General features: G+C 41.3%; 2 protein-coding genes across 2 annotated transcripts; one reads left to right on the forward strand and one right to left on the reverse strand.

Annotated features, from left to right (window-relative positions):
- The first annotated feature begins 449 nt into the window (after positions 1-449).
- Positions 450-7,965, forward strand: LOC121609152 (cartilage intermediate layer protein, nucleotide pyrophosphohydrolase). The gene is made up of 9 exons (XM_041940717.1): positions 450-582; positions 1,347-1,509; positions 2,202-2,255; positions 2,395-2,664; positions 2,779-2,958; positions 3,095-3,400; positions 3,556-3,664; positions 3,787-3,935; positions 4,085-7,965. The coding sequence occupies exons 2-9, from the start codon at positions 1,452-1,454 to the stop codon at positions 6,442-6,444; spliced, it is 3,486 nt and encodes a 1,161-aa protein (XP_041796651.1). The 5' UTR covers positions 450-582; positions 1,347-1,451; the 3' UTR covers positions 6,445-7,965.
- Positions 6,773-12,592, reverse strand: eif3jb (eukaryotic translation initiation factor 3, subunit Jb). Its single transcript, XM_041940728.1, has 8 exons — positions 12,473-12,592; positions 12,238-12,326; positions 10,122-10,179; positions 9,898-10,001; positions 9,688-9,784; positions 8,350-8,520; positions 8,145-8,218; positions 6,773-7,971 (listed from the first exon to the last, which is right to left on the reverse strand). Exons 1-8 carry the CDS (start codon positions 12,483-12,485, stop codon positions 7,843-7,845), a joined length of 735 nt encoding a protein of 244 aa, XP_041796662.1. The 5' UTR covers positions 12,486-12,592; the 3' UTR covers positions 6,773-7,842.
- Positions 12,593-13,247: the final 655 nt, after the last annotated feature.

Consider the following 13,247-nt stretch of genomic DNA (forward strand, 5'->3'; position numbering starts at 1 on the left):
ACTTCACATTTGATGAAAAAAATCTCAATTAAAGATTGCTATTTATTGTTTCATGCGCAGACGTTCCACTTATTTTCTGATCTGTGTTTTTTATTATGTTTCACTTTCTCATCTTATTGATGCTGTGATTTTGGGTTGTTGTCTGCTGTGTTTAAATTAACTTGTTTTTGTGTGGACCCCAGGATGACAAGTGACCACTTTGTGGAAGCTACTGTGGATCCAGTTTATTAACAGCAGCATTTGTTACTTTGACCCCCTGACTGTCTTTCTTTCACGTGTAGCACTATCTAATAACCATTCAGGGTCATGGTTGTACAATGAAGGAGATGAATTAAAATGATGTTCTCAAGAGACATTGTGGCACGCTGCCGAGAGAGGAGGGAGGGGTGCTGGAGGCAGAGAGGTATAAAAGAGACACAGAAGGAGTGTGTTGAACCAGAGTGAAGAACAGAGAAGGAGGAGGAGAGAATGTGAGAGACAAACTTAAGCAAAGAACAAAAGAGGCAAAGAGTAAAGAAGGACAGTCCTATACAAACTCTGAAGCCAGGAGCTCAGAACCAGGATAGTGCACTTAACAAGAAGGTAAGAATAAAAGATTAACTATGCTCATGTGTTCATATCAATCTGCTAACCATGTGCTTTAAACCATATAGGCAGAGGAATATGACAATCAAATGCAACTTACTATGGATATTATTATAAATATGATCAGATGTGAAGAGTTCATTTAAATTTCAGATCATCATGTACAATACATTAGCCTCTACTTCAGATTACTGTTGGTAACTTGCATTTCTGCTGATGTAATTACTGCACTCTCACCTTCTGTATGTAACCCATGCTGCCCCAGTCCTAAAGAATGCACTAATAATTTTATTTAATCCTTTTCTGTTCTTTCAACTCGAAAGCAAAGGTTTTACCAGTGTTTTTCCTTTTTTGTTTAGCTTAAAGTGCACAAATGCAAACCTTGTGTGTGTGTGTGTGTGTGTGGGTGTTTGGATTGTGTAGCTACGTTTCGTCAGTGGATGCAGAAATGTTTGAGCGCTCCGGTGACAAATGGTGATGACTAACACAGATGTGCAATCTGAGTGGGGGGCTCTATCCAGCCATGTTTTTTTTCACTCTAAAAGACAAAGAGGATGGATTTATCTTTAAAGAAACACTGTAGCTCTAGATCTGAGCTGTTGTTTTATTAATTTGGATTAATTTGGATCTTTTTCAATCCATATAACTGTTGAACTGACTCATACCTACAGGTATGTAAAATGATATGCGACACTGAAAACTGGAAACATGGAACATTGTCTTTTGTAATGCACTGTGTTTTATCATTATTTTCCTACCAGCGAGGCTCTGCTGCTTGGGCTCTGTCTTCACTGGGGTGCCTGGTGTAAAACGCACATTAGAAGAGGTGAAAGTTCAAGGATCAGACGTAGCGGCAGTGTGTCAGAATGTCGGTGTGGCCACTTCTTCTCACCGCAGCCACTGTTGCAGGAGTTACAGCACAAGGTGGGTCACTCACAAAGGTAGAGTGCTGTTGTTGACACATTTTAAATGACAGACACTTGCAAATTTACTTTCAGCAAAACAAGGATACACAGTGAATAATAAGAGAAGTTGATAAAACAGAAAAAACTTGTACACCATGCTGAGATTCCACCATTACACTATACAGTCAAAGGAAAATTTCATGTTAATGTGTGTGATTTAGTCGTATTCCCTGCAAACATTGGCCTGCACCTGAAAATGCTGCTATTTGTAGATTTATACTCTAAACAATGTTAACCCCTTATGCCATTTTCTGCGACCATAACTTATGTTTTATCAGTCAGTGTCAAGACTGGTCAGCCTTCAAGCTCAAGACTGACAGAAAGTCTGTGTTAGACAGCTACAACTGAATTACGGTTTGCAGATTTTACAGATACAAACAGCTGCACATGTAGTCACATATCAGTGCAATAAATGATATTTTCCACCTAAAACGTCTCCCTGGACCTCGCTTTACTACCTAAAGATTTTCACAACCAAATCTCCCAGACAGAGAAAGATTATATTCAAGATTAACAATATCTTAGATACAGTTTGGTTTCATGTTTGAGTTAAATACAACTCACTAACTTTGGAGTAGTGACGGTTAAAGTACACTTAATTGTGGGATACAGCCAAGAAATTAGTCACGTGTTTGAATTTGTCTCTTTCAGGATCATGGAGAAGAGACAACAAAGAGTCAAGTCCTGCTGTCTACCACACTGACGGTAACTTAATACAAATTATTATAGTTATAACTTTATAAGCCCTTTTTCTGTGGTGGTTTGAGTCACATTCCTAACATGTGATGGATACAGTATTTTAAAAACTCTTTGCTTGGGCTTTGTTTCTGTACTTTGTGTCTAGACAACTATGAGTGGACCACATGGTTCAATGTTGATCACCCCGGAGGCCTTGGAGACTATGAGCAGCTGGGAGCCATTCGCTTCTACTACCGTGCCCGAGTGTGTGAGACTCCCCGAGCAATCGAAGCCAGGACTACTGAATGGGTCCCAGCTCGTGAAACTGGCGAGAAGGTCCATGCAGATCCCACTGTGGGTTTCTGGTGCCTCAATGAGGAGCAGGGTCCTGATCGCAACTGCTCCAACTACGCAGTCCGCTTCCTCTGTCCCAAAGGTTCAGTCTTGTAACACCTTTCAGTCAGTTCCAAAAGTTGGTCTCATTGTAAAAGCAAAGCCATACACTTTTCAGGTGATTATTTCATTGTCACTTGCACTATTTTTCCAACAGAAAACATTGTGAACATTCAGGGTACGTGGGGTCCATGGTCAGACTGGAGCTCATGCCCTGCCCTCTGTGGTCAGGTGGGGGTCCAGTTGCGCTCTAGAAAGTGCCAGTCTCGCTCGATGCCTTGCAGTGGACCTAAAGTGGAAGGGAAAGCATGCAATGGACCAGAGTGCCCAAAAATAGGTGAGCTAGATCTGGTTTCGTCAGACAGGTCATTCTTCTGCAATTCTCTTGACTCAATCAGGCTGTAACTTACCCTCATCAGATACGAGGCCAAGTATTCACAAAATGGTTAACCATATTTAATTGTTCTCTTTAGATTGCTCCCTGCAGTGTGTGATGGGGAGAGCGAATGCTGAGTGTGACACATGCATGTGTGAAGAACACATTCTGCTGGGTTCTGTTCGCGGTGCTGGGGGTCTCACTGCTGAAGGGGCTACCATCCTTCGCTCTGGCAAACTGCTTACTCTTACCGACCACAACGGGCATTTCCGCATCCCTGGTATCTGCCCTGATGGCAACGCCACCCTGACAGTCAGCCTGCAGGGTCACGCCGCCCTTAGCGTTTCTGTGCCTCACAGTACTGAACGTACTTCCGTCCTCAGTGTCCAGCTGAAAAGAACAGGTAGAGTGAATGTCTGTGGATTTACACCAAAATATTTGATTGCAGTTCATATTAGCTTTGTAACCAAAAATGTTAGCCTGTACTGACCTGGATATTACTGACACGTTGGTTAAGCATGTAAGGAAGCTAGTAGGTAATGTGTATTGTTTTTTTAGAGAAGCTTCATGTGTTGAGCAACCCTGAGAGTAAGGCCAGGAGGGAGGGGCAAACTGCTGCCTTCTGCTGCAAAGTGGCAGGAACACCACAACCAGACAAGTACCAATGGTAGGACTTGCAAAAGTTAAATTATTGCCCAGAAATGATAGAGCGACATAGGTGCATCTACTGTTTGAATAAATGGAACATGCAATAACTTTGCTTCTCTTACCTTCTGCGTGAACCAACAGGTTTCATAACAACAGTCTTCTGGAAAAGCAGTCCGAGAGCACCTTGGTCCTGAAAGATCTGCGTCCTGAGCAGACTGGAGAGTACCACTGCAGAGCAAGTGGTCCATCTGGGGCTATTAAGACCAAACCAGCTACACTCAAAGTCTTAGGTGTGTTCTCAATAAAATGATAATATATCAAATAGACAGGACTATGAATAAACAGTCTTTGTGCACATTAAGTATTGTAATATCATTGATGTACATAATGTATTTTACTTCAAACAAAATTTACATTTTAATTTCTACATTTTACACAGGTAGAGATGAGCATTCATGTAATCCCAAACCTGAATCCCACCTCATCCGTCTTCCACATGACTGCTACCAAAATAGCACAGACTCCTTCTACTACGATGTGGGCAAGTGCCCTACAATTACATGTGCTGGACAGCTGGACAATGGCATCAGGTGCAAAGACAAAGTGGCTTATTGCTGTGGTGTGCAAAAGATGGAGGAGAGGCAGCTAACATGCCAGGGCTACCAGCTGCCCACCATGGTGGTGACTGAGTGCGGCTGCCAGAAATGTGTGGATACCAAGGCCATTGTGCACGGTCGGGCCATTGCTGCAGACAATGGTGAACCAATGAGGTTTGGTCATATCTTTATGAATGGAGTTCGAATCAGCCGCACAGGCTACAAAGGCACATTCTCCATCCAGGTTCCTCCAGACACAGAGAGGCTTGTCTTGACTTTTGTGGACAACATGCAGAAATTTGTCAACACCACAAAAGTGCTGCCATTTAACACCAAAGGAGGGTCTGTTTACCATGAGATCAAACTTTTAAGAAAGAAAGCTCCTGTGACCATCAGCTCTGCTGAAATGAACACTCTGGAGCTTGGGGAGGTAGAGGGCCAGGAGTCAATGGTTCAAATCCAGATTCCTCCCAACTCCTTCTATACGGAGAAAGGGGAAGTCTTTACAGGTAATGTAAATGCTAGCATAACGTTCCTTGACCCCAGGGATGTCTCCACAGCTGCTGCAGCTCAAAGCGATCTCAACTTTGTAGGAGATGAAGGGGATACCCTGCCGCTGAGAACCTACGGGATGTTCTCAGTTGACTTTAGGGGTGAGGAAAACAATGAACCCCTCAATGCAGGTGAAGTGAAGGTGTTCCTGGATTCTGCCCAGGTGAAGATGTCTGAGCACCTCAGCACTATGAAGCTGTGGTCACTGAACCCTGAGACTGGCCTGTGGGAAGAAGAAGGAAGCCTGCACGTAGAGAAGAAAAGAAGAGGCAAAAGGGAGGAGAGAACCTTTCTGATTGGTAACATGGAGATCAGAGAGAGACGTCTTTTTAACCTGGATGTTCCAGAGAACCGCAGGTGTTATGTGAAAGTGAGGGCCTTCCGCAGTGAACGTTTCATGCCCAGTGAGCAGGTGGAGGGAGTTGTTGTGAGTCTTATAAACATGGAGCCCACAGCTGGCTACTCTTCAAATCCACGGGCCTGGGGCCGTTTTGATAGTGTTGTCACCGGCCCCAATGGTGCCTGTCTTCCTGCCTTCTGCGATGAACAAAAAGCTGATGCCTACTCTGCTTATGTCATGGCCAACCTTGGAGGAGAGGAGCTGGAGGCTGTCCCATCTGCTCCCAAACTCAATCCCAACCTAATTGGAGTGCCTCAACCTTACCTTGGTAAGTTGAACTACAGGCGGTCTGACCACGAGGACCCCAGAGTGAAGAAGACTGCATTCAGCATCAATGTGGCAAAACCAAGTGTCAACACAGCTGAGGAAGGCAATGGACCAGTGTACGCATTTGAGAACTTAAAAGAATGTGAGGAGGCCCCTTTCAGTGCGTCACACTTCCGCTTCTCAAGAGTAGAAGGAGACCGCTACGATTACAATACAGTGCCATTCAATGAAGATGACCCAATGAGCTGGACAGAGGACTACCTGACCTGGTGGCCCAAGCCCATGGAATACCGGGCCTGCTACATTAAAGTTAAAATGAACAGCCCACATGAGATCAATGTGAGGTCCCGCAACATGGGTGGCACCCACCCAAAGACAGTAGGTCAGCTGTACGGCCTCCGAGACACTCGCAGCATCCGCGACATGGACCAGGCAACTGTTTCAGCTGTGTGCCTTGAGTTCAAGTGCAGCGGGATGCTATACGATCAGGAACGTGTAGACCGGACCCTGGTGAAAGTGATTCCACAAGGAAGCTGTAAGAGAGATCATGTCAACGCAATGCTTCAGGAGTATCTGGTCAACCACCTGCCCCTAGCTGTCAACAATGACACCAATGAGTTCACCATGCTAGCACCTCTTGACCCTCTGGGTCATAACTATGGAATTTATACAGTGACAGACCAGGATCCCCGCACAGCAAAAGAGATTGCACTTGGACGCTGCTTTGATGGCACTTCTGATGGTACATCTCGTGTCATGAAGAGCAACGAGGGAGTAGCGCTGACCTTCACCTGTGGAGATCGTGAGGTGACACGCCAGAGCGTCTTCCAGGCCCAGCAGAGTCCTCAAGGTCAGACAGTAACTAGTGTGGTGAGAGGTGAAGGCAGACAGAATCGACGCCGGCAGAGGGCCAATGCGCCCCGCAGCAGTCGTAGACGGAGCACCAGAAATCCTGCAGGAAGACGTGTAGAGGCCAGAAGCTAAACACTGAAGGTCACAGCTTTACTTAGAGATCAACTCAACACCTGCAATGGAGATGAGTGAATAGAGTTAACCTTACATTTTGATACAACCATTTTGTATTGAATTTTTTTCAAAATTAACTGAATATGTAACAAAGCTAGGCCTATTGCTTGCAACGTCTTTCAACAGAATATTTGCATTGTTTGTCTTTACATTTTCAATTGTACTGTGGTAAATATTTACTTGAAACTGTAAATAGAGTATTTATTACACATGCCTTAAAATCAGCAATTAGGGTGCTGTTATTAAAGTCTTTCATTGATGTTGTAAACAAGAACAGAAACACAAATTATACTTTTGACCAGTGATTTATTAAATTAGATGCTTATAAAACACTGCAGATGCTATATCTTCCACATTGTATGTATCCAATTGTCCATGTAATTGAAACTGGTCAATTGCTAGAAAAGAAAAGGAGAAATATGCCCCTTTCAACTAACTGTAGCCCATATGAAGACATGGTGGGGTGAAGCCCATAAGCCCCCGCTCCTCATCACACTTGATACAAGCCTGCAGAAGCAATGATTAGGAGACCAGTCATAGCAAGTTAATCCACTTGCCTGACCCATACTTGTTCTGCATTAGTAGAAATCAAATTAGTAAATTACATTTTTGTCATGCACAAAAAATACCTATAAGCACTCTTTGCTCCATATTTTCAAGGATATTCCAGAGATGTATCAAGAGAATGGCTGTGAGGTTTTAAAGTCACATTTTACTTGTCTATCCCTTTTACCTTACAGTGAATGTCATGTGCTCTCTGTAAAATTACAACTACTACTTACATGTTGCGTCAGTCTCAAATCACCCACAATGCAACTTCTCCAGAGATAAAGATGAATGTACTGAATAATTGTTCTGAATTTGGCAACCAAAGTTATAGATACTATATACTTTCCTGTAAGAACCATCCACAGGTAAGTGAGACCTATAATATATACATGACATTCTGGTTAAAGAATTTGCATAGAACCTTGTGTTTCTATGTCACTACACTTATAACTGCAATATTGTATCTGCCATTTTGACAGGAGCAACATTTAATAAAAAAATGAGCCCTGCAAAACTCAGACAATAGCAGTTATAATATATTCTCCATTGAAGCTGGGTCACCCAACAGATACTACATGTTTAAGTGTGAGTCGAGGCTGAATGAGACAAAAGGCAATTCCATATGTATGAACATAAAGAGTTGGTGAAACTGGATGCTCCCTGGTATAGTCTCTCTGGTCACTGAAGCAAAATGAAGGGGGCAACACATAGTTCAGATTTTCCAGGATGGCACTGGACAGCATGAGAAGGTACAGCTGCGTTTCTGAGGGTTGAGAGGAGGAAAGGGCAGTTGTGATGGAGCCAGTGTCACATGAAGTCCTCATAGTCTTGGGCGTAGCCACCATCAAACTCTGCATAGTCAAGGTCATCTCTCAGTTGTGCTTTCAAACCACCTCCAGGTACAACCCCTTTCTTCTTCTTCTTTCCTTTGTTTTGCTGAAAAAGCAAATAAACGTCTATTTAAAACATGTGCATTACATACAAATACACATTTACAGCAACTGGGTTGATTTCTGCTACGAACACATCGGGTGACCGGGCAAGGTAAACAGCACCCCCTTCTGAACACTAACAACAAATCAGACTTCTGTGAAAAAACGGGCACTCACTTTTTCTTGTTTCTGTTTTTCACTAAGTAGGACTGACAGAGAATTACTGACTTTCTTCAGGTCATCTACTTCCACTGTAGGAGGGAAAACAAAAACAGTTATTGGTCAAGACTGCTTTGATTAAAATTGAAGGTGCGGACAACGTGAATGAGTACAATAATTAATATTGTCCAGTAAAAGAGATTGTAAAGAATGCTGGACTTACATGAAATACAGAGCTCCCGAAACAATGAATCCAAGAAACTTGAATAATGCACAGATTTTTCAAACTGGGATATCTTCTCTTTCAGCAACTTTTCAAACTCTGTGAAGTCTTCTTTGGAAGATGGACACATGGCATCAATCCCAGTGACACTGTTTGAAGTGCTGCTGACACCTAAAAAAATATTAAAAGAAGCAGTTTGATGTCTCCTCAAAGAATATACAGAGTCACAGATGCAAAGCCTTACTTCTATGTTGGACACCTATTATTTTTCTAGTGTTTATATCAACTATCTAGCTCAAGGGTGCAGAGCTGGGCTGAGTGTTGAGGGAAATGGGATGACAGCAGTATCAAGAACTTGCTGTACAGACATGCCAAACTAGGTTTGTTGTAATTTAGAAACAGTACCACCCTTACATAGTTAGTCCACCAGAGAGCATTGGCAGGCTCTCAATGTGTGTCAGGCTGTATTTTAAGAAAAAAAAAAGAAAAACAGCAGCAAAACTGAGCACTTCTCGAAGTATGCTTTGTTCAAGCATGTTTAAAAGGCAATTTGAGACCTCCTACCTGAATAATAACAGAATGACACTGTTATTACGCATGCGAGGAACAGCCTAAGAAAATAGTGGTGGAGGTTCAGAAGGGCTTATATGTTAAGCTGGTTACAAAGAGGATATTGTTGGTTAAAAAAAATAGCCTGTAATATCTAGGGCTGGGTATCATTCCTCGACATCGACACTGATTCTTGAATGCTCCTTTTTTTGATAGCAATTTTCTAAAATATATTTTGACAAAAAGAAAATGACATCACATTACAATTACTCACTTAAAATGAGGAGGCTGTTTAAAGGCGTGGGATTGGTAGCGAATCAAAAGGCACTTTTTGATATGCAATAGTATCAAAGCAATTTGATTGGTGCCATGAAACTATAGAAGTTCTGTTCACAGGCCAAAAATATCTCACAAAGGCATACATTATTTTATGGATGGTCAAAAGAAAGTCCAGAACACACAATGCAAAGTATACATACATGACAGAGCTAAACACAAGCATATGAGCAAATTAAAATCTTAATTAATCATGAGTTGCAGTAAGTTGTATCTACAGCATAAACAACAGGGTCTGTGTGTGTGTAAAACCAAGGGAGCAAGCAAGCAGACTTTTGCGATCCAAAAACAAATTAAACCTAAATATGAACATAAATTGCATACTCTCTTAACAAAAGGTATGCAGTAGCTGTAGTTTCATTCATTAAAAAGGGAAATGGTGTGTTTCATATGAAAAATAAGAACATGAAGATGACTTTTTTGATGACTTTCTGAAAAGTGATCCTGACTTACCAAAAGCATCTTTTGCTAGCTCCAAGTCGGCATCTTCCTGTAATTTCTTCACTCTTAACTTCTCTGAAAGTTGTTCTTCAGGAGTGAGTGCTTGTTGCTGTAATAACAAATGACACACATGATTAGGGATGACAGAGGGGACAACGGTTGTATATATTGTACAGAATCTGTTGAAGTCAAAAGAGGTTAAAATAAACCCAAAACACTGACTTCTGCCAACTCTCTCTCTTTCTGCTCCTGTTGTTTTTTCTTTAGCCGGTTTTCTTTCTCTTTGATCTTCTCCATTAACTTTTTCTTTTCAGAAACCTTTGTCTCTGAAAATTCAAATAATGGAAAAACAAATCATGTGAATTTGCAGAAAAAACTGAAAACTTATCCACTGATTAACACACAATACAATGTATTCATATATGTATTGTTACACTACGACATACCTGTTTTTGTTATCTCTGCTTTTTTCTCCTCATCTTCATCCTCATCATCCCAGTTGTCCTGTGAATAAAAAAAAGATGGGATAATTGCCAATTTATCATGCAAGCTACAAGGCAAACTGTTGAGAAAAATGCCAAAGTCACAAAATAATATACATAAACATAACAAACAGTACGTAACTTACAAACACTTAAATCACATTCACAGCAAAAACCATCAACATCCATAATTTTACAAAGACATATAAAATGTCCCTACACACAAAAAAATACACACTGTCCTACTAATTCATGCAGCATGCAATGCTGGGTGAGTCCAAGTCCACTCAGACCAATAAGGCCTTGCTACTAGGGATGGGCAATAATTTAATAAGCTCATTAATCAAATTTCAGTAAAAAATGACTGTAACAATGTTATTTTTATAAAACTCTTATTTGTATAATGAATTATATCTGAGCAAAGAACAAACAACAACAAATTTAGCTATTTAAGCTTTTGTTTGACACATTTAAAGAATTTGGTCTCATGCAATAATTAACAGAGGAACGTGGTTCATTGTTTAGAAATTCAGCTTGATTATTTTTTACATGATTTTTGTACACCTTACATATTGTGATATATACTCTTATTGGAAAATATGAAAGATCATACATAATAATTTCAATCATACCAGCAGGCCCTGACACTGCTTAAAGAAAGCACTGCGAGTGCTGGGACAGGATCTAAAAACCAGGTTCAAACATGCAATTCGAGCTCTGCCAAGAAGTCTGGTGTACTCCACTCCAATATTATCCACATTATCATTTTCAATCAATTGAATCCTTTCCTTCCCCTTCTTCATTTAATTCTATCCATCTTTCCCCACTTATCTGCAAAATTCAATACTAAACAAACTAAATGGAATAACTAACTCAACTTTATACAGAGACTCATAGATGACTAGATGAGCTTTGAAAAGCAGGATGTTGTATTTGAGCAAACTGTAAATAAAACAATTCCTTGATACATTCCACTTATGATTACAAACTCATTTGTTTTGGCCAGTAATTAATTGTGTTAGGCCCCCTGCCACAAATATTTTACCCTGCTTGCTGAGTAAGACTATAGTTTGTACTACAGAGGACATGGAATCACCAGTTTCTTTAGTTTGGGCACCATATGTGACAGAAAACGAAACAATTGACGAGGCCTCCGCTAGCACTTTCCCTGGGTGAATTATCTGAGGTTTCTAGACAGCAACCATGTCAACATTGTGTCAATAACCACCTGTATAGCGGTATCAACTGAGCACCGGTTTCCTACTACACGCCTGTTGTGAAGTCGGAAAGTTCTAGGCCTAGGTCTTGGCTGAGTTGAGTCATCAGTCCAGATGATTTCATCTGATTGTGGCTACAGTTGGTTAGCAAGCTAACGCTGCCTCATGTTAAACGTAACCCAAGCTGAGGGAATTCAAGACAGGACACTCATGCTAATCTCCTACAATCATTTAATAGAACCACCTTTGGGCGATGGTGGGGTAACAGTCTACATTAACCACTCATGAGCCAAGTACTCCAACCTACTTAAATAAACGACGCTATCGTTGAGGTTCCCTAACATTAAAACGCACTTACAATCTGTTTGGGAGCTAGTGAGTTTGCTAGCTAAGTGGCCCGGTTGGAAGTTAGCTTCAAGCTACGTTATCCACATCTAGCCCGGCTATCCGATAATTAACACCACATCGTTAACTGTTAGCTTCCAAACAAACAACATTAGTGACCATAAATTAAGTTTATTCATTTCTGTCGAATGGCACTCAATAGTAATATCGGGTATGTTGCGACACTTGGTAACCGAAAACCGCTAATACCCTAACGTTAGCTAAGTTGGAGTTCCTACAGGCTGTCTATGGAGCCACATGAGTTAGCCGCCAGCTAGCACAAAGCTAACACAGGCTGGGAGCTTACGATTGACAAGCAGCCTGAAACCGCGTTGAAGCATGGCACCATAGCGGGGGCGACAATGCTTCAACCCAAAGTTAGCTTGACCAGCTAACAGCTGTCCTAACGTTGACCCGACAAACGACGGCTAACTTACGTCCTAGATCATACTGAACAAGCGTTTGTCATGTTAATTTACCTTAACATCTTCATCTTCGTCTTCGCCTTCCCATTTGTCCATCGCTGCCGCCTTTTTAATCGGCTCCTCCGGCTCGAAGTTCTCAGCGTCTGTAAAAACGACATCATGAAATTCGTTAGGCCAATCCACATCTAACGACAGGGTTTGACAATAACCAAGTGTTAGGCTCGTTTAAACAGAGACTGTGACAAGCGGATGATGTACAGATAGCTATCCTTCCAACTTAGTTTCTCACCCCAGTCCGCCATGTTGGCTGTGTTGGTTGTGTTGGTTGTGTTTGACAGGCTCGCAGTGAAGTCAGTGCTGCAGCCCGTTGGCCACGTTCAGGAGCAGCTCCCACCTTCTGGACGTCACTCTGAGCTTATCTAATGTCAAGACTTCCCTGGACTACTTCTTGATATGGAAACCCGGCTATCAGTTTCAGTTAAATAGTGAGCATAAGGAGGATGATATGGCGTGTGTCAGGTAATGTGACAGCCCACAGGACAGCGGTGGTAGACCCTCATTCACTGGCAAAATTCATTCACTACGTAAATATACATACGATTTTTCAACATTGTCCACACAATGGTATTTATTTATTATTTATTTGTTTTTTACATTTTCAGATTTAAGTCAATATCATTAGATAGTAAATATAAAAAAACGACTAAGTCAAAATCTAGACTTAAATCATAATATTTACTTAAAGAGATGCTGACTTTAATGCAGTGTCCATAGTTATAACATTTAACTCACTATGTCGTAATGTTGTCAGTAGAAATATGTATAGTATGTATAAATACACTTTGTTTGTCAATAACTTGGATCAAAGTAGTTCACTATATTTTTCTTTGCTTGTTGGGAGCTGTGTGCCCACATAGGTCATCATATATAAACATTGTACATTATACCAGCTTTTACTGCAGGTTAATGAGAACTGAGAGAAGATGACTTTGAACAATTCCACTGTGCAAAATTAAAAAATAAATAAACCAATCAGAGAATAATTTAGGACTATATCACACTGG

Source organism: Chelmon rostratus, chromosome 1 (assembly GCF_017976325.1).
Source record: "Chelmon rostratus isolate fCheRos1 chromosome 1, fCheRos1.pri, whole genome shotgun sequence".
NCBI lineage: Eukaryota > Metazoa > Chordata > Actinopteri > Chaetodontiformes > Chaetodontidae > Chelmon > Chelmon rostratus.

Coding starts and splice junctions, on each gene's coding strand:
- LOC121609152 (XM_041940717.1), top strand. CDS start 1,452: ATGTCGGTGTGGCCACTTCTTCTCACCGCAGCCACTGTTGCAGGAGTT. Junction 2,665..2,778: donor CCGCTTCCTCTGTCCCAAAG/GTTCAGTCTTGT, acceptor TTTTTCCAACAG/AAAACATTGTGAACATTCAG. Junction 3,401..3,555: donor TGTCCAGCTGAAAAGAACAG/GTAGAGTGAATG, acceptor TTGTTTTTTTAG/AGAAGCTTCATGTGTTGAGC.
- eif3jb (XM_041940728.1), bottom strand. Junction 10,002..10,121: donor AGCAGAGATAACAAAAACAG/GTATGTCGTAGT, acceptor TTGAATTTTCAG/AGACAAAGGTTTCTGAAAAG. Junction 9,785..9,897: donor AAGAGAGAGAGTTGGCAGAA/GTCAGTGTTTTG, acceptor TTGTTATTACAG/CAACAAGCACTCACTCCTGA.